The sequence below is a fragment of the Lissotriton helveticus genome, chromosome 5_1 (assembly GCF_964261635.1).
Source record: "Lissotriton helveticus chromosome 5_1, aLisHel1.1, whole genome shotgun sequence".
In the NCBI taxonomy this organism is placed as follows: domain Eukaryota; kingdom Metazoa; phylum Chordata; class Amphibia; order Caudata; family Salamandridae; genus Lissotriton; species Lissotriton helveticus.
Window position 1 is genome coordinate 1,381,762,331 of NC_136065.1, and position 18,328 is coordinate 1,381,780,658.

At 45.4% G+C, this 18,328-nt stretch overlaps 1 protein-coding gene across 1 annotated transcript in view; it reads right to left on the reverse strand.

Annotated features, from left to right (window-relative positions):
* The window catches only part of SLC26A8 (solute carrier family 26 member 8), a 3,758,415-nt gene that overhangs the window by 227,259 nt on the left and 3,512,828 nt on the right, over positions 1 to 18,328 (reverse strand). The window contains exon 15 of the mRNA XM_078644342.1: positions 17,965 to 18,140. Within this exon, the coding sequence (XP_078500468.1) occupies positions 17,965 to 18,140 (176 nt within the window). The remainder of the gene's footprint in view (positions 1 to 17,964; positions 18,141 to 18,328) is intronic.

The window sequence follows — 18,328 nt, forward strand, 5'->3', positions numbered from 1 at the left end:
CCACCTGGCTGCCAAGACCTGGAACTCACTCCCGTCCGACCTGCGCCTGACCCAAGACCACCTCTCCTTCAGGAAGAAGCTCAAGACCTGGCTGTTCGAGCAGTAACGGCACCCCCCCCCTCCCAGCGCCTTGAGACCCTACGGGTGAGTAGCGCGCTATATAAATGACTTGATTGATTGATTGATTGATTGTAATATTATAAAAATTAACCTTCCTTCTTCCTGTTTGTGGGCCGTCCAGATTCTCCCCCCCCCTTCCTTTTTCGAACTGTATTGACTGCATATTATCCTGATTGTATCTGTATATTTTTCTTCTGTATTTTTTGGATTGCTCTATTGTATCGTGGCCGGCCGGTCTGGTTGTAGGCCCAGATTTGTATTTCCTTTTTGTACAAATAAAGGTTTCCCAAAAAAAAAAAATTAAAAAAAAAACATTTAATGAGCCTATGCTAACTTAACACATTATAAAGATATACAGCAGCTATATGACACCCCCCCATGATCCGAGGACGGATAAGATAAGATAAGGGCAACTTCATGAAAGCAGAGTTCAAGAACTGCGAGCCATGAAAATACTTAAAAAAATTCTAATATTTTGCTCAAGTCAATAGGTCTGGGAAATTGATCAATGTACTAAAAATCGCAAAATATGCAAGCTGAAAGTCAAAAGGCCGGAAATAAACCATGGAAAAGTTTTTAGGACAAGACCGTATAAGCAAAATATGCAGCAACAGCCTCCAGCATGAAATCACCGTCTTCATCAGAAAACAGTTCAGCCATCCAATTCAAAAGTGGAAAAGAACATACATGTTCCCCAAGTATCGGAGGCTCTATTACCATCAGAGGACAACTTGGTGGGTTCTCCAGAAAGCTCAGTTCCAAGAAATCCTGCGCTGCCGAGAATATATCCCAGGGACCCCTTAGTCCATGCACCGCTGCTATGGCCATAATCCTTTCGTCAGAACAAACCAACTCGTGAGTAGTGATAGGACTCATCAGCTGATTAAAATCGACGCCAGGAGAAACTGGTCCGCAGAGACACAAATCAATGGCCCAATCAAAATCACAGCTCAGGCAGTGAAACACAGGCTGGACACAGGTGAAGTAGGAAAATCGAAACGATAATCCATATGCCGTGCTTAAAATCGCAAGCGGCAGTGTGCCAAAATATTCAAGCATTCGGTTGCGAAACAGCGGCAGCAGAGGCTGGGCCGCTTCTTCCACATGTGGGGCATCCATATTTAAGGAAGCAGAGAACAACTAGGACGCCTGCCGCTATGCCGCTAGTGCCAGTAAAACCGGGAATCCACCAAACAGACTCGAGAAAATGGAATGAAAGAAACTAGGGATTACTCCAAATATTTTTTCAAATGAAGTCACAAGGTCGCTGCTAACTGCTTTAAAAAAATGCGCTAGCCCAGATGTCGAGGACGCGTTAAAGATAGAATGTATCATTTCGCCAAAATGCAACGGTAAATCAGTATTTAAAAGGGCCTGAACCTCGGTCCGGGTGTTAGCTATGTGAAGCACGAAAGTTTCCCGAGCCGAACTCAAGGCCACTTCTTTCTGGGACAATAGAGCCCTCAGTCTAGTCATGCCGTTGAACTCTGCCTTCAAGGTTGGTATGCGTGGCCAAATGGAAACCTCCCTATTTTCATGTGTGGGTGGGTACAGGACATTTCTGCAGCAAACGACACGCTCACTTACTGTTACCACGTCAGCTACACCCTTAATTAACCCGCAACAATCTTCATTATTCAAAAGTAAATAACTTCCGTTCCCTAACAAGGTAAAAGTCGGGGTAATTGATGGTACAGGAGTGCCTTTTAAAACACAGGCCAAGTTTGGTCGGTCCTGGTTGCAAGAACTGTGTAATTGTATGTGTCTACACATTAACGAATGATCTGGAGTTTCTGTACATTCCTCCCCATTTAGATAAACTTCTTGGCCGTCCCTCAAACATCTATAAGTGAAAGGAAGGGACCATACTTCATGGAGAAAACCACTACCTAAAGGCTCATAGCGACCTATGGCAACATATTTCATACAGTTAGTAAATTTATACAAAGCAAAAGGTAATGTTAACAGACCGTGGATAAGCCACGTTGCAGCTGAGGCTTCTGCCACAGAAAAAGGCAAGGATTCCAATTTCTCAATATGTAACATAGAAAAAGAAGCATCTCGCATAGAAAGCAAGCGTTGTTTGTCAGTCAAATTAAAGGGTGCAAAGAGAGAGGACACGTTCATGTAGCCCCATGGCACCTTGCCAGATTTAAGCGTTTGCAGGGTCCATGCAAATTGCATGATATCCACTACAGAAGACACAATGTTATCTATAGCCCTAAGTCGTGTTGCTGCCTCAATCTGTGATGTTTTCCAGATTTCATTGTAGACAGCATATATCCATCTTTTTGACCTACCACTAGCCGGGCCTTTTATGAAATCATTTAAATCTACATCATCATTTAGTTTTGCCAGATGTAATTTAACTGCAGATAATTTAGAATGTTTCAGCCAAGTTTGACATAATTTACCCACAGAGTAAGTTGTGACAGAATGCTCAGTTTCAAAACGTGAATCAGGTTTAACCTGAGCAAAGCCGTCAGACAAACCCAGAAAACGGCGCTGGCAAGAATCAGCACTCTTGTGCCACACTAGCCAACCTTTAGGGTCTATACTGGATATGTTAAAGGAAGAATTCAGCAATAGGGTCTGTAAATCCCTAATCGAAAATTGAGTATAATTACTCCAGCCTGAATATTCCTCTAACTCGGGGATAGAAGGAAAATTTAGTTTTTTAGCAGTAGCCAATCCAAAGCATGTCGTTTGTGAAATAGTAGAATTCAAAAACAAAATCTGATTAGGGATGAGACATGCACGGTGCAAAGCCTCAGCGCCTTGTACCTGCCAGTCCTTAGAACCCCAAACTGATTTTAGGTCAATTATTTCCTTCCATACTTCAAAACCGCCAATAGCCAGCTGATCAAGAAAGGACTTCGAATACAATAGTTTTGTATCGGTAAGTCTAACCTTGGACATAGGCTTCTGTGTCATTTTGAAATAAAAGGACTCAGGATTAGACTGATTGAAGTCAGTAATATATGTGTACTTATTCAAAAAAGTACTTGAACTGCCTTGTATAGGAGCCGGACAATGCTCCCATTGTGTATAATTCACAGTATTCCTTCTGGATGTCGTTTTATGTAAGAAGTGATTGCCAAAATGTTGAAAGCAAAATAAATCACCATAATTAGCAGATTCTAAATATAAATCTTCAGCATCAAAGGCAGCATAGTATTTCAAATCAGAAAATAAAGACTCTACGGCCTGAACATCCCAATCATCAGAACGTATGTTTTGCTTCACCACATCCCCCATATTAACTCTAAGCACGTTAGGGACATTAACAACTTCCGTAGGGCCATGAATTTGAAATCGAACGGCATCCCACATCAAGGACAGGCCAAGCAGTGATGTTAACAAATGTTAAGTCTCTTCTCAGTCTATGTGCAGAATGCGATGAGGAAAGGGGGCCAAAGTTCCATTGAGATGGCGAATGCATGTTCTTTCCTCGACATAGTGTCCATTTACCAACCGGAAAAAATAAAACACAAAACCAATTGACATAAAAAGATATATCGAAAAAAGCACCAGCCAAATATATGTCCAAGGGGGAATCAAAAAATGTTTTTTGAATAAGGTAGCATAAACTGCAAAACAAGAGGGTTTCTTCGAGGCAAGGGAAACAGAGTCAAATGAAAATCTGGATTCCGTGGCTAAACGTGCTTGCAGGTCAGGCATGGACAAATCAGTGGGATATGTATAGTCTATTTCATTTTGATCTGCACCTGGCAAAGTACACAATAAAGGACTGGAAATCGCAGGTAATTCAATGGCCACTTCAGATTCATGATTAAAAGCAGTGGGCACAACTGAATTTCTCACAATGGAAGGACAGGAAACTGCTGGTGTCATACTAAGAAGAATCGGCCACTCTGTGTATCTTTACATTGTCAATTGAAATAAACCTGTTTTCCTTACGACCAGGAAGCGGTGGTAAAATGACTGTTCTTGTGCCCTTCACTCCAAGGACTGGAACCGGAGCTCGATAGGACGGACCAAATTCTTTTTTGTTATCGATCTTCTCACGAACCAGTTCTCCAACTTGGGGTAGCCAGCCGACTACCGGGATCTGCAACGCAACATCCGACGTGGAGGGCAAATGTTCCTTTGCAAGACCGTCTCTGGTCTTTTGTAGATTCTGTAAAACATTGCAATGTTCATCTGCGTCAAAGGAAGTGGCGCGAACCACACAGTCTAGACCGTCAAGGTCAGGGACGTACATCTTGATGCCAAAGAGCATTTCGTATGGGGTCCGCCCACCCAGAGACCTTCTAGGGAGATTATTAAGCGCACGCTGCACGCCATTGAGATGGGTCAGCCAGTTTCTGCCAGTGCCTATAACTCGAGCTCTCAAAGATTGCTTTAAATCACGGTTCATTCGCTCCACTACACTGTTACCCTCAGGTCTGTAGGGAGACGAAAACTTGACTTGGACCCCCAACGAAGTCATGGCATCCTTATACGCCTTAGAGGCGAAAGCCGGACCCTGATCCGAATGGAAGGTACCACAGGCAAAAATCCCTACAAAGACACGCAAATCTCTAATGACAGTCCGTGAATCAGTGCTGCGATGGGGCCATACCCACACAAAGCGTGTGCATGAGTCAACTGCTACTAAGATGTACTTATACGCAGTATCAGATGAAAAAGGACCGCAGTGATCCAAATAAACACAACCTAGTGGTTTATTAGAAATGTACAACTGTGTCTGTGGCGGACGCGTGGCAGTTGAAGGTTAATCTGCTGGCAAATGTCACAAAGAAGGACATAATCACGCGTCTGTTTGTACAGTCCCTGCCACCAGAAGCGTTGTTGTAATTGACTTACAGTGGCCGAGACGCCCGCACGCGCAGACGCTACACCTTCATGTGCCGCTGTAATCAAGTCAGCTCTGCGATCCGAGTTGGGAATTAAACGTTCTCCAACATCAGGAATTTTCACAAAAGGAACCTTTTCGGGACTTAAGTGGTATGTGTACTTCGAAGGGAATCCAGTAGGATGTTTACCTCCCTTCTCAGTGGCAGCAACAGCCGCCAAGATTTCACTATCAATCTTAGTTTTGGACCTAGTAACTGCTGCAACCAAGTATGTAGATACTGCTGATTTCGCCGCCTCATCAGCAAGCGAGTTACCAACAGCGTGAACCCCAATACGCTGGTGGCCAAGCGTATGAATCACATAAACGAGCGGCAACTTAGCCTTAAGTTCCGCCACCCGAACCCAGATCATCTTGTGTTTTATTGTGCTACCCTTGGAATCACGAAATTCATTCTGAATCCAAAAGAACAAGTTTTAATTGTAAGACTGGACACAGTAATAAGATTCACTCACAATAAGAGGAGTAACACTAGGATCAGCGTACTCCAACGCTAGTAAGAGAGCACGAAGCTCTGCCAATTGTGCGGTGCAATCGTCCAGTGGCAACGTGTGCACTTCCCTGGAAACGAACTCATCGTTCAACATTGCACCGACCACAATGGCGCATGCGGAAACGTAGGCGTGTTTAGAGCCATGCGCAACCTGCGCCGAACCATCAGTGTATATGATGCAATGGAAGTCCTCCAAAGGTCGCATAGCCAGAGGAGCAGGGTGAACGAACTCATACTGCAAGAACTCTTGCGACCGTAATGAGGCGTCAAAAATAAACGTGACATCCGTGGACGTCAAGGACGCAGCCCATTGTATCCACCGAGGGTGCAAAGCTTTTGAATTATGGTACTCTGGCTTTCGTGACTGCCTCCAAATGAGGACAGGGTGTTACAACCAACATGCGTTTCCCCTGTGACAGAGCTCGTTCCTTAAGAATCGCCATCTGCACAGCTGTTAAAACCTTTTCCACAGTGGGAAACCGCATTTCAGCCGAAGTGTACAAGTGCGACTTGTAAGCAATAGGTACTGTGTCTCCTTCATTAAAAGTGAGGTACGTGTAACCCACTGTCCCAGGGACAATCCTTATCACCAGGTTTGTGTGGTTATCACGAGTCAGTAAGAATTTAGAAGCGAGCAGATCAGCCTGCAAGGACTGCAAGATGGCTGAGTGCTCAGGCAGCCAGCATGATTTGGAATAAGTAGGTTGTATCAGAGCATACAGAGGCTTGATACGCTGGGCATATTCCGGAATGTATGTCCTTCTGAAATTTAAAAAGCCCAGTAAAGACTGTAATTTTTTCAGTGTTGTAGGAGCGCGCAACTGAGCGCATTTCTCCAAGAAGTGAGGAGCCAATCCTCTACCTTCATTGTTGAGCTCATAGCCCAGGAACAACACTGTGTACTCAGCAATGTGCGATGTTGCAAAGTTAAATTTGTAACCCATGTCAGCAAAGTTACAAATAATTGAATTTACCCGACACAGATGCATCCAAATTTTGTCGTCTGTGAGATAGATGTCATCCACATACAAGCAAGCATCTGGGTCGATACTCTCCAAAAGGGAGACTATACGTGCGGTAAAAATACCTGGACTATTCTTATAGCCCATTGGGAGACGACGGAATTGTTTTTGGACCCCAGCGCATGTAAAACTGGTCCATTGGGAGCTTAAGCCATCCAATCTATGGGCATAGAAACCGTTGGAAATGTCAAGCGTTGTTTTAAAACGCTTACGCACTAGACTATCCACTAGGGCAGAGCCGTGAGTATTCTGTACTGCACAGTTACGGCAATGCGAGTTCAAATGCCGGTAATCCAATACCAAACGATATGAACCGTCAGGTTTGGTCAAAGTAAAAAGAGGGTTATTCATCGGTGACACACATGTTTCAATAACTCCCTGATATTCCAATTGTTCAAGGAAGTCCGCGACGGAAGATTTTGCTTCACGCCGAAGGGGATATTGAGGTTGAGGCTGCGGCTGAGACCGCAACGGAATTTCGTGGCAAGGCGACAATTTATCCCAACCACATTGGTTACGGTACAGAGCCGGTGCGAGTGCCCGAGCCCACTCTTCTGCAAAATGCTGCGCATGCTCTTTTGAGACAGTGTTAGCGAAGCTGGGAAGGATTACCTCCTCCCCTCGCGGCGCCGCGAGCACAAAAGGTGGGGGCCAGTCAGCCTCCGAAAGCAAAATATCATATGTAGACGAAAGATTTTCCCAAAACACCCCTTTTACAGTACGCTGTATGTCACCTTCAATTAACAGGACGATTCCATAAAGTCGCTCAGGGGGAGCAAGTCTCGTGTCTGCCGTCTCAATTACAACAAAGACATCAGTCGCTGTCACCCTCAGTAGTGGACGCAGCGCCTCTCTGACTATGGTAATCTCCGCCGCGCTGTCCAGCAAGGTCAGAGCCCACGTCAGATTCCGAAGCCGCATTCTCACTATCTGTGGCATATCGATGCGCTGTTAAGGCTGCGACTTTCTTTTTCGCAAACTGCGGTCTCTTTGGCGTAGAATCCTCCTGCTTCCCTGCGCCTTCTGTCTGGCGGGGCTGGCCACGTCCTTGTTGGCCACCACGTCCCCGTCCGCCTCCTCCTCCACCGGTCTTCAGAGCCGATGATTCCTGAAAGGAACGAGGAGAGCGTTGATCAGAAACCTGAAATCGATCAGGTGATTTAATCATCGCGCGATCGCGCAAATCATAAACTTTCTCAGCCGGCGCAGGGACCTGTGACGCAGGATATGATTCCTGAGTCTGCTGTTGTTGCTTCCCCTGTTTCTGTTTCTGAGGCCAATTCTGTTTTTTGGACCTGGGTTGTACATCTGCCGCAGCAGATTGCACTTGTGGTTGTTCCTTCTCCTTAACCGCGAAGTACTTCAAACCCTTACTTGTGCGACCGATTGTTTTATAAGCGGCCACCACAATCTTCGCCAACTGGCGGGGCTTTTCGGCATCGGGTAACGCCGCCAAGGCATTAAAAACCTGGAAGTTCACAGCATCTCCCTTGATGTTGGAGAGTATGAGATCACTTACAATCTCAAAAGAACCACACAGGCGCATACCCAATTCAACCGCTGCCTCTGGACCGTGATCATCCTGAACACGTTTTATGATCGTAGGCAGTACAGCCATAGATGGGGTGCCGAAACACCTCACATAAACAGCCGCAAAAGTTTTACCCCAACTTTCACAGTCAACGAGTTCGGGAGTGATATCCTTAGGTAAAGTAATCGTCAACATTCTATGTTTATCAGCAGGAGTAGAATTTGGAAACACGGCTTCCAGTTGGTCAAATTTCTCGGCCAGTCAAAAAGGAAAATCATCCTTATTATCAGGGCGTTGACCAAAAACCGAATTTACCATAACCGGATTGAGCCGTAAACCACCACGTTCCGTTTGAACGGCCGGACCCCCCGGGGGACCACCCGGGAGATGTCGACCAATGTATTTCACTAATGCACGAATCACGGCAATTGAGACAACGTGTAGCCTGCGAATATCCAGTAGTGGACGAGCGCCGTGATTCGGGTGCGGGGTGAAGCCACCCAATGCAGGCCAATTCGTACCTGGAATGGACAGTGGACCTAACCTCGTAGCGGACAAAGAGTGGGGGAGGGCGCCATCAAACCAAACGCAATGCTGCCAATGATCAATAGGTATCTCCAGTGCCCTGTACGGTGTATATTCAGCCGGTACAGGGGAGGGTGTGTAGGCGTGGAACAAACCAGAAGTTGCGTCCACTGCCGGAAACGTTACCCATGAGTAAAACAGTTCGAATGGGTACGCCGGATCCGCACACACCACTAAAATCACAGCCATGCCCTCCAACGGGACCTGGTATGTCTGTAGATGGGTGCGCACCGCAATGCGACTATGCTGCGCAATGGCCACAGCCATGATTCCACCGGAACGACTGAAAAACAAAGTGAACTTTGTAGCACAACTGGGTAGTAATTCAAGGAAACCGTTTAGAAAGAATCAAGCTTGAAAAAAGACCTATTTCAAAAAACAGGTAGGTTTCACCGACACCACCGTTTTCCGGAAACGACAGTGAAGGGGTTAAGGTTTGAATGATATACTACTCGAGTGCCATGATATACGACCACCAACGTATGGGCGCCATGTAGCAGGGTTTCTGTTCTCCCACAGAACTGTGCACAGAGGATTGGAACCTCAGCGAATTAGGGTGACCCAAAACTCACCTCAGTACCCAACAAACCCCTTACCGAGCTAGCTACAGTGTCTCATTGGTCATAACCAACTTCCAATGTTTAGACAAACCAGAACATGAACTCACCAACCTCAGGTTACGTGGAACACATGAGCACTCTTTCGTTATACAATCATTTCAAACCAGAACATGGAGTAAAGAAGAACACGTGAGCATTTGAAATGTTTATTTACTAATGCCGTCTTCCCAGGCGCAGTATCTTAGATAATACAAGTAAACATATTATCAACAACAAAGCTACAAGCATAGTTACTAGTCCATAGAAAGCGAACGGTGACAGCATGTTACCATGCTGTAAATTAATAAGGGTTAACAACACTTATTTCTCACCCTCCCTAACTCGCATATTATATTAATAGCTAAGAAGGTCTCTTTGGGTTGAATTAGGGCGGGCCCATACCTCAGTGTCCTAGAATGAAGGGATCACATCAGCATGCACCAGCTCTCTCTGCATGCAAACATCATCAAGTGTGTTTGTGCCTCAAGCAAAGCAATATAAAAACCCGCCTCAAGCCCAAAGTTGGCAGAAGCTGCACTCATGTTATGTCTATAAAGGCGCGAAGATCAGACCTCATAACAATTCTGTATCGTGTTGTTCCTGAGGCTTCAGCACTCTATGTGCAGACATAGTTTATTAAGCAAAGCTGATATCAGAGTAATAACATATTATTCTCAAGTAAACCACAACGAACTACTAGGTTGAAAGCTAAATCAACAATTAAGTGTCGTGTGCAGAAGCAGCAAAAGGAAAAAATGGCGTTTAAACATTTAATGAGCCTATGCTAACTTAACACATTATAAAGATATACAGCAGCTATATGACACTGTATGACAAAATCCTGAATTTCGCTTATTCTTCTGGCTGAGGCGAAGGCAAGAAGTAAAGCCAACTTCCATGACAGGAACGTGATCTCCGCTTTGTACATTGCTTCAAAGGGAGGTTTCATCAATTGGGAAAGAACAGTATTCAACTGCCATGATGGAAGCAAAGGCCTTATAGGAGGAAATACATGAATTAGTCCTTTGAGGAACTCTTTAAATATTCTAGAAGACCATCATGGTGGAGAGGAAAGTAAACTTCTATAACAGTAAATGGCTGATAAGTGAACATTTATCGAACTATGCACCAAGCCTGATTGTGCCAGATGTAAAAAGTATGGTAAGACTTGCTCTGGAGAGGAGAAAATCAAATATGTTCCTGCTTGATGGCACCAGATGCAGAAACTTTTCCACCTGAAGTGGTAAATTTTGTTGGTACTGTCAGCCCTGGCCCTGGCTGAGATTACTCTACATTCCCTGTAAATGTTCAAATGTTGGAACTCATTGAACTCAAGAGCCATGCCAATAAGTGGAGGTGCCTGGGATCCGGGTGTAGGATCTGCCCTTGGTTCATCGTTAGAAGATTGGGAAAGACTGGAAGTTGGATGTGTGGGTTCTGGGATAGGAGAACCAATTCTGTGTACCAGAGTTGATGTGGCCAGGCTGGAGCAATGAGAATCAGTTTGCAGGGTTCAACCTGTGGAGCCCCCCGCTGGTTGAATTTGAGAAGGACACGGATCTCTGAAACACGGACTGGTAGACTGGTAACCTACTAGAGACAGGAATAACCAGAGGCTGCCTGGGAAGATGCACAAACTTCCTCCCTCCCCCCTCGCCCCCCCCCCAAGAAACAGCTCTTTCTCCCGGTGCAAAGAGGACCGCAAGTTTACACATCTCCCTTAAGATACTAAATGGGACAGCGCTGAAGCAGACAGAGGGCAGTAACTGGTAACGAGTAGGGACCCTCAATCCGTCCTTACACAGAACCTTAGTTTCTACTGTCCTCGACGGGGGAGTGGGGCGCATCAGCGGAATCGTCCTCGAAACAGTTGATGCATGGGGAGACGAGCTGGCAACAGATGGAGCAGGCAACAATATAATTGGCCCCCAGACGGTCAAGGCATAGCATATAATCCGGAACAGGTTACTACAGCATCAACATTCAAACAGCTACCAGAGAGAGAGTCAGGTGAGACAGGAATGGGCTTATCTTTGTGACAAGGAAGGGACTTAAACTGCACAAGAACTGCTAAGGGGCCCATCCCCACAGGAGGTCAACCAGTAACTAAAGTCGAAAAAGGGGCCACTTTCGGTGCAACGACAACACACGCTGTCCAGGCATCATCATGGCTAGAGATAAGGAACCCAAGACTCAAAACAAGCATTTGCAATGCAATAGGTCTCGCATTAGGAAAGTTTGAGCTATTGGTATTGTAAATGACAAATTTTGTATTTATGTGTTGGTTTTGAAAATAGCTAAATTAATAGCTTTTTAATTTACAATTCCAATAGTTTTAACTTTCCCAAATGTAACACCTATAGCATTTGTAATGCAATATGTGTTGTATTTACGTGACTAAGATGTATTGATATTACAAATAACAATGGCTTTTAATTTTTTTCAATAATTAATACTTAAATTAAAGTTGTTGTAATTTATAATGGAAATAGCTTAAACTTTTGTAAATAACTTTTGTGAAGATTATGTTCAGTGTATTTTATTGTCACGAAAATCCAAGAACAGAAGTGAAATATTAACATCTTTTTGTGACATTTGTAATAAAGCTTGAAACATTGAGAGAACATATTTGAACCAGTTGTTGTTGAATGGTTGTACAGATTGATGCTGTGGTGGCGCTGAGTGATGTTGTGGTGGCGACGAGTGATACTGTGACGTTCCGTGATGCTGTGGTAGCGCATAGTGATGTTGTTGTGCCCCTGAGTGATGCTGTGGTGGTGCTGAGTGATGCTGTGGTGATGCGATAGAGTGAGTGGGATAGATAGATAGAGGGAGGGTGATAGATAGATAGAGGGAGGGTGATAGATAGAGGGAGGGAGGGCGATAGATACAGGGAGGGAGGGCGATAGATAGATAGAGGGAGGGCGATAGATAGAGTGAGGGAGGGCGACAGATAGAGTGAGGGAGGGTGATAGATAGAGAGAGGGGGGGCGATAGAGTGAGGGAGGGTGATAGATAGAGTGAGGGAGGACGATAGATAGATAGATAGATAGATAGATAGATAGATAGATAGATAGATAGATAGATAGATAGATAGATAGAGTGAGGGAGGGCGATAGATAGATAGATAGATAGAGTGAGGGAGGGCGATAGATAGATAGAGTGAGGGAGGGTGATAGATAGATAGAGTGAGGGAGGGCGATAGATAGAGTGAGGGAGGGCTATAGATAGATAGAGGGAGGGAGGGCGATAGATAGAGTGAGGGAGGGCAATAGAGTGAGTGAGGGCGATAGAGTGAGTGAGGGCGATAGAGTGAGTGAGGGCGATAGAGTGAGGTAGGGCAGTAGAGTGAGGGCAGTAGAGTGAGGGTGGTAGAGTGGTAGAGTGAGGGCGGTAGAGTGGTAGAGTGAGGAGGGTAGAGTGGTAGAGTGAGGGTGGTAGAGTGGTAGAGTGAGGGCGGTAGAGTGGTAGAGTGAGGGCGGTAGAGTGGAAGAGTGAGGGTGGTAGAGTGAGGGTGGTAGAGTGAGGGCAGTAGAGCGGTAGAGTGAGGGTGCACGAGTGGTAGAGTGAGAGCGGTAGAGTGAGGGCGGTAGAGTGGTAGAGTGAGGGCGGTAGAGTGGTAGAGTGAGAGCGGTAGAGTGAGGGCGGTAGAGTAAGGGCGGTAGAGTGAGGGCGGTAGAGCGGTAAAGTGAGGGCGGTAGAGTGGTAGTGTGAGGGCGGTAGAGTGAGGGCATGAGGGCGGTAGAGTGAAGGCGGTAGAGTGAGGGCGGTAGAGTGGTAGAGTGAGGGTGGTAGAGTGATGGGGGTAGAGTGGTAGAGTGAGGGCGGTAGTGTGAGAGTGGTAGAGTGAGGGCAGTAGAGTGACAGCGATAGAGTGGTAGAGTGAGGGCGGTAGAGTGGTAGAGTGAGGGCGGTAGAGTGAGGGCGGTAGAGTGGTAGAGTGAGGGTGGCAGAGTGGTAGAATGAGGGCGGTAGAGTTGTAGAGTGAGGCCGGTGGAGTGGTAGAGTGAGGGAGGTAGAGTGGTAGAGTGAGAGTGGTAGAGTGAGGGCGGTAGAGTGAGGGCGGTAGAGTGGTAGAGTGAGGGTGGTAGAGTGAGGGCGGTAGAGTGGTAGAGTGAGGGTGGTAGAGTGGTAGAGTGAGGGCGGTAGAGTTGTAGAGTGAGGCCGGTGGAGTGGTAGAGTGAGGGAGGTAGAGTGGTAGAGTGAGGGTGGTAGAGTGAGGGTGGTAGAGTGAGGGCGGTAGAGTGGTAGAGTGAGGGTGGTAGAGTGGTAGAGTGAGGGCGGTAGAGTGGTAAAGTGAGGGCAGTAGAGTGGTAGAGTGAGGGCAGTAGAGTGGTAGAGTGAGGCGGTAGAGTGAGGGAGGTAGAGTGGTAGAGTGAGGGTGGTAGAGTGAGGGCGGTAGAGTGGTAGAGTGAGGGTGGTAGAGTGAGGGCGGTAGAGTGGTAAAGTGAGGGCAGTAGAGTGGTAGAGTGAGGGCAGTAGAGTGGTAGAGTGAGGGCGGTAGGGTGAGGGAGGTAGAGTGGTAGAGTGAGGGCGGTAGAGAGGTAGAGTGAGGGTGGTAGAGCGGTAGAGTGAGGGCGGTAGAGTGGTAGAGTGAGGGTGGTAGAGTGAGGGCGGTAGAGTAGTAGAGAGAGGGCGGTAGAGTGAGGGTGTGAGGGCGGTAGAGTGGTAGAGTGAGGGTGGTAGAGTGAGGGCGGTAGAGTGAGGGAGTGAGGGCGGTAGAGTGAGGGAGTGAGGACGGTAGAGTGGTAGAGTGAGGGCGTGGAGGCGGTAGAGTGGTAACGTGAGGGCGGCAGAGTGGTAAAGTGAGGGTGGTAGAGTGGTAGAGTGAGGGTGGTAGAGTGAGGGCAGTAGAGTGGTAGAGTGAGGGCGGTACAGTGGTAGAGTGATGGCGGTATAGTGGTAGAGAGAGGGCGGTAGAGTGGTAGAGTGAGGGCAGTAGAGTGGTAGAGTGAGGGCAGTAGAGCGTAGAGTGAGGGCGGTAGAGTGGTAGATTTAACAGCAGTGACACTTTTGCAAAGTTTCAGAGGGGCTGGGGCCATGCAGTGGCGTTAAAAGCCTGTATTTTATTTCCTTGCAGTGAGCAGCGGCTGTGAGTAGTTTGTGCTTACCAATGCAAAACTCTAAAGATTCCTGTTTTTGACTGATCACAGAAAGAGGAGATACGCAAATTTACAAGCGGCCCTTGTCAGTACTTATTAGAACATCTATGCATGTCTAGCTGTAGTCATATAGGGCCATATGTATCAAGATACCCATTTGCGATTCTCAAATAGCGATTTTTAAGAAATCGCTATTTGAGAATCGCAAATGGGTATGTATGTACAAAATCGCATTTTTTTAGCGATTTCTTAAAATTCCTTAATTGCGATTAGCAAATTGCGAATCGCAATTAAGGAATACTTTCCCATTCATTCCTATGGGCCAGGAGGCCCGTAGGAATGAATGGGAAATTATTCTCAATTTGCGATTCGCAATTTGCTAATCGCAAATTGAGAATAATTTCAAGGGAGCAGGGGTGTCCAAAGGACACAAAACAATCAAGAGAATGCTCACTTGATAACCTGTGTGCACTACCAAGAAAATGTCTATATAGTAAACATCTTAAACATATTTTTGACAATTTTATGTGAAAACCAATATGTCAAGATACCCACAAATATTTGTTGACACAAGTGTGATTTCAACTTCAGTTTTGTTATTAGTCAAATGAATACATAAATGTACATGAAATCATAAAGTTACAACTTCTACATTGTTTTTGTAAACGCAACATATTTAAACAATTGCAGTCTGAGTTCAACCCCAGATCATTTTGGATGAGCCCGATGCATTTCGGGACCCCAGTCCCTTCTTCGGGGGCCACTCAATGTTGAACTGTATAGCCACTCTGCTTTTACGCATGGGTTTAAGCGTTTAATAGGTGTAATCACAACAGCGGTAAATAAACGCTCCGTTTTCCGTCAGGTCCACGCCATTTATGTATTCATTTGACTAATAACAAAACTGAAGTTGAAATCACACTTGTGTCAACAAATATTTGTGGGTATGTTGACATATTGGTTTTCACATAAAATTGTCAAAAATATGTTTAAGATGTTTACTATATAGACATTTTCTTGGTAGTGCACACAGGTTATTAAGTGAGCATTCTCTTGATTGTTTTGTATTCATTGGCCTTGTGGGACAGGCAGCCCACATTTACTGTGTAGCACACTTACAACACGTGGACCTGAGTAAATTGGTATAAAGATTGTGAAAATAACAGATTCAATTTATTTAAAAAGGTGTGCTCTGTTATCCTCCTTTTGTATCATGTGTCCAAAGGACACCCTGTTGCACCCCTGAAATATGCATGGGTGCACATGTGGCGCACATACATGCCCCAAGGGCATGTATGTGCGTCACATGGCACTTTGAAAAATGCAAAATTGTGCATTTTTCAAGGAATTCGCAACTTACCACCAACTAGAAGTTGGTGGTAATTTGCGATTCCTTAAGGACATTTTGCAATTTTTTTTGCTTCATACATTACATTTAAGGAATCGCAAAATTTGCGAATCCTTAAATGCAATTGCAAAATAAGGAATCGCAAATTTTGCGACTCCTTATTTTGCACCAGATTTTGCATAATACATACCTTGTAGCAAATTCGCAATAGCAAAGGCCGAAATTCTGCGAATTTCGGCCTTTGCGAATGCGAATTTGCTTGATACATATGGCCCATAAGGCACATAAATGTAGGCTTACCGCGGTGTGTTGCGTAGATGGAGCGGATGCTTCAAATTATGCAGGGGAGACCGAGGGACCAATCGTGCCCGTTATGGATATTACTCTAGGAGATAATGCCTAAAATTAGCCTTAGTTTTACCAACAGTCAAGAATTGTAATATTAGTAAGGCTTCTAGTGTTAAATTGCTAGTGAAGGAACGGTATGCAGGTAAGCAGCATTCGGTGTGTGTGGCACGCTGGAAATAGAGGTCGCCACTTGTCGCTCACGTTAAAATATACAGTTGAAGGAATCAGTGATTAACACGGCACCCGTATAATGAACACTGCCGCTCGTCTCTTGCAATAAAATAACAATTGTGGGAGTCAGTAATAATGTGGACAGCACATCGCGCATATAATAATTAAAGACTCGTCTCTCGCGTATTAATAAACAATAGCGGGAGTCAGTGATTGTAGACAGGATCCAGTGGCTGTACACAGGATCCAGTGCTCTGCTATCCAAGTTAGAGTGAAGAAAGACCAGTGTCTCAAGAGAGTAAAAACCAAGTTTGAATGCAGTTAAAGGGTGCAATTTCGAAAAATGCTTGCGTTTTTGTTGGGAAAAGACAGGTTTATGTTTTATGTTTAGGACCTGCATTACAAACAGAGGGCATGGGGTGTAAGGCAGCGCTGGGAGGGAGGCTGGGCAACCATGCCAGCATTCCGATTCACAAGCAGATGGTCCTGTTTATGACCTGCGGAGCGCGTGAAGTGGCTGGTGGCAAATGGAATCAAAGCGGCCGCAGTCGCTTTGATGTTCTTGTCTTGTTTTGCTTTGTGGGAGGGGGAGTGAATTCCTGTGCACGCACCTGGCTCACATGAACTGTATGCGATCCGCAGTGGGTAGACTTTTCGAAACGCTTACTATAAATCTCGCCTACCATCCCTACGGGATGGAATAGACGAGACTTAAACAGTGAAAGATGGATAAATATACAAAAGCACTCCTGCAGCAGACTGTACTGGGAGGAGAGGCCCTCCAGACAACGCGGCTATCCTCCAAGCAATGCACGCCTTGAATGGCATAGCGGTTATGTTGAGTGTTTCCCACTTTCTCATTAGAAGTTAGAAAAAGACAATATAGAGGCATTTCATTTAAATTTTGGAGGTTTCAAATCAAAATATGCTAGATTTCTGGGTGTTAGGGCAAAGTGGTAGATGGTGGTCCGCGCCGGTGGGGGGGGCCCTAAATGTGCTTTGGAGGGGGGCCCCCTCAAGTTTCGTTACGCCACTGCCACCATCCAGTGTTACTTATAATGGCTGGCAGCTTCCGGGAAACCTAAGTCTTTGTGTTCCGGGGGGAGTATGGTTGCAACAATGGCGTAACAATAGCCTCGCATCCCCTGCATGCAGTATGGCGGGTCGCTGGCCTGAGAGCTCTAGACTGGCACAGAGGATGGGAGGGGGCCCCGTCTATGTAGTTTGCAGGGGAGCCCCCTCAAGTTTCGTTACGCCACTGATTTGAGCCTCCACATGGTGGGCAGTCCTCCATCCGAGGTCGGAGGCCAGGGGTTTAGCTGACGCGAGTAACCCCACAAAGCCTACATCACCCCTTCAATGTTTATAAATTAATACATTCATCTTGAAATGCAGACTCACCTATTGTCTAAAACATTCATTTCGTTACATTCACAGTCATATAGGTCTTGTTTCGATATGAATATAGTTATACAGACACTATACGTATGTTTACATACTCATTATGTATTAAACATTGCATCTCAGCTTTGACTGTTCCTATTTACTTTAAAATGAGAAAATGAGGGCTATTTTGGGTTGTGACATAACTTCCTGAGATATCAATTCCTATGGCCGCCCTTCAAGTGACGAACTATGAGCTTCCTAGGCCAGCCTCCTCTGCGCACTATTTATTAAGGCTCTTTGTCCTTCAAAAGATAGGATTAAGGGGTTCTCTGTCAACTGTGGGAATGATGGAATTTTATGAATTTGAAAAAAGTACTAACCTCATCTTCAAATACTGCTCTTCTTCGTTCTGCCTCCTTAAGGGCCATACTCTTTTCTTCACTCAGATCCCACCCAGATGCAAACAAGACGGCATCGTGAACGCTAATAAACACTGCTGCTTTGGTGTTTTCATTATCAAAAAAGTGATTCCTTTCAAGATCCGCCATAACAGACGCTGCAACGAAAAAAACAGTTTTCTGCTAGAAATAAAAGAGATGTGAACTTCATTCATTGTTTACATAGATTCTTAAAGACACTCCATATTTTGCATCTGTCAGGCAATAATATATCTTAGTCAATTAACTTTAATACTCAGACGTATTTAAAACCTATAAAGTGAGTGGGTCGTCCTTAAATACTGGT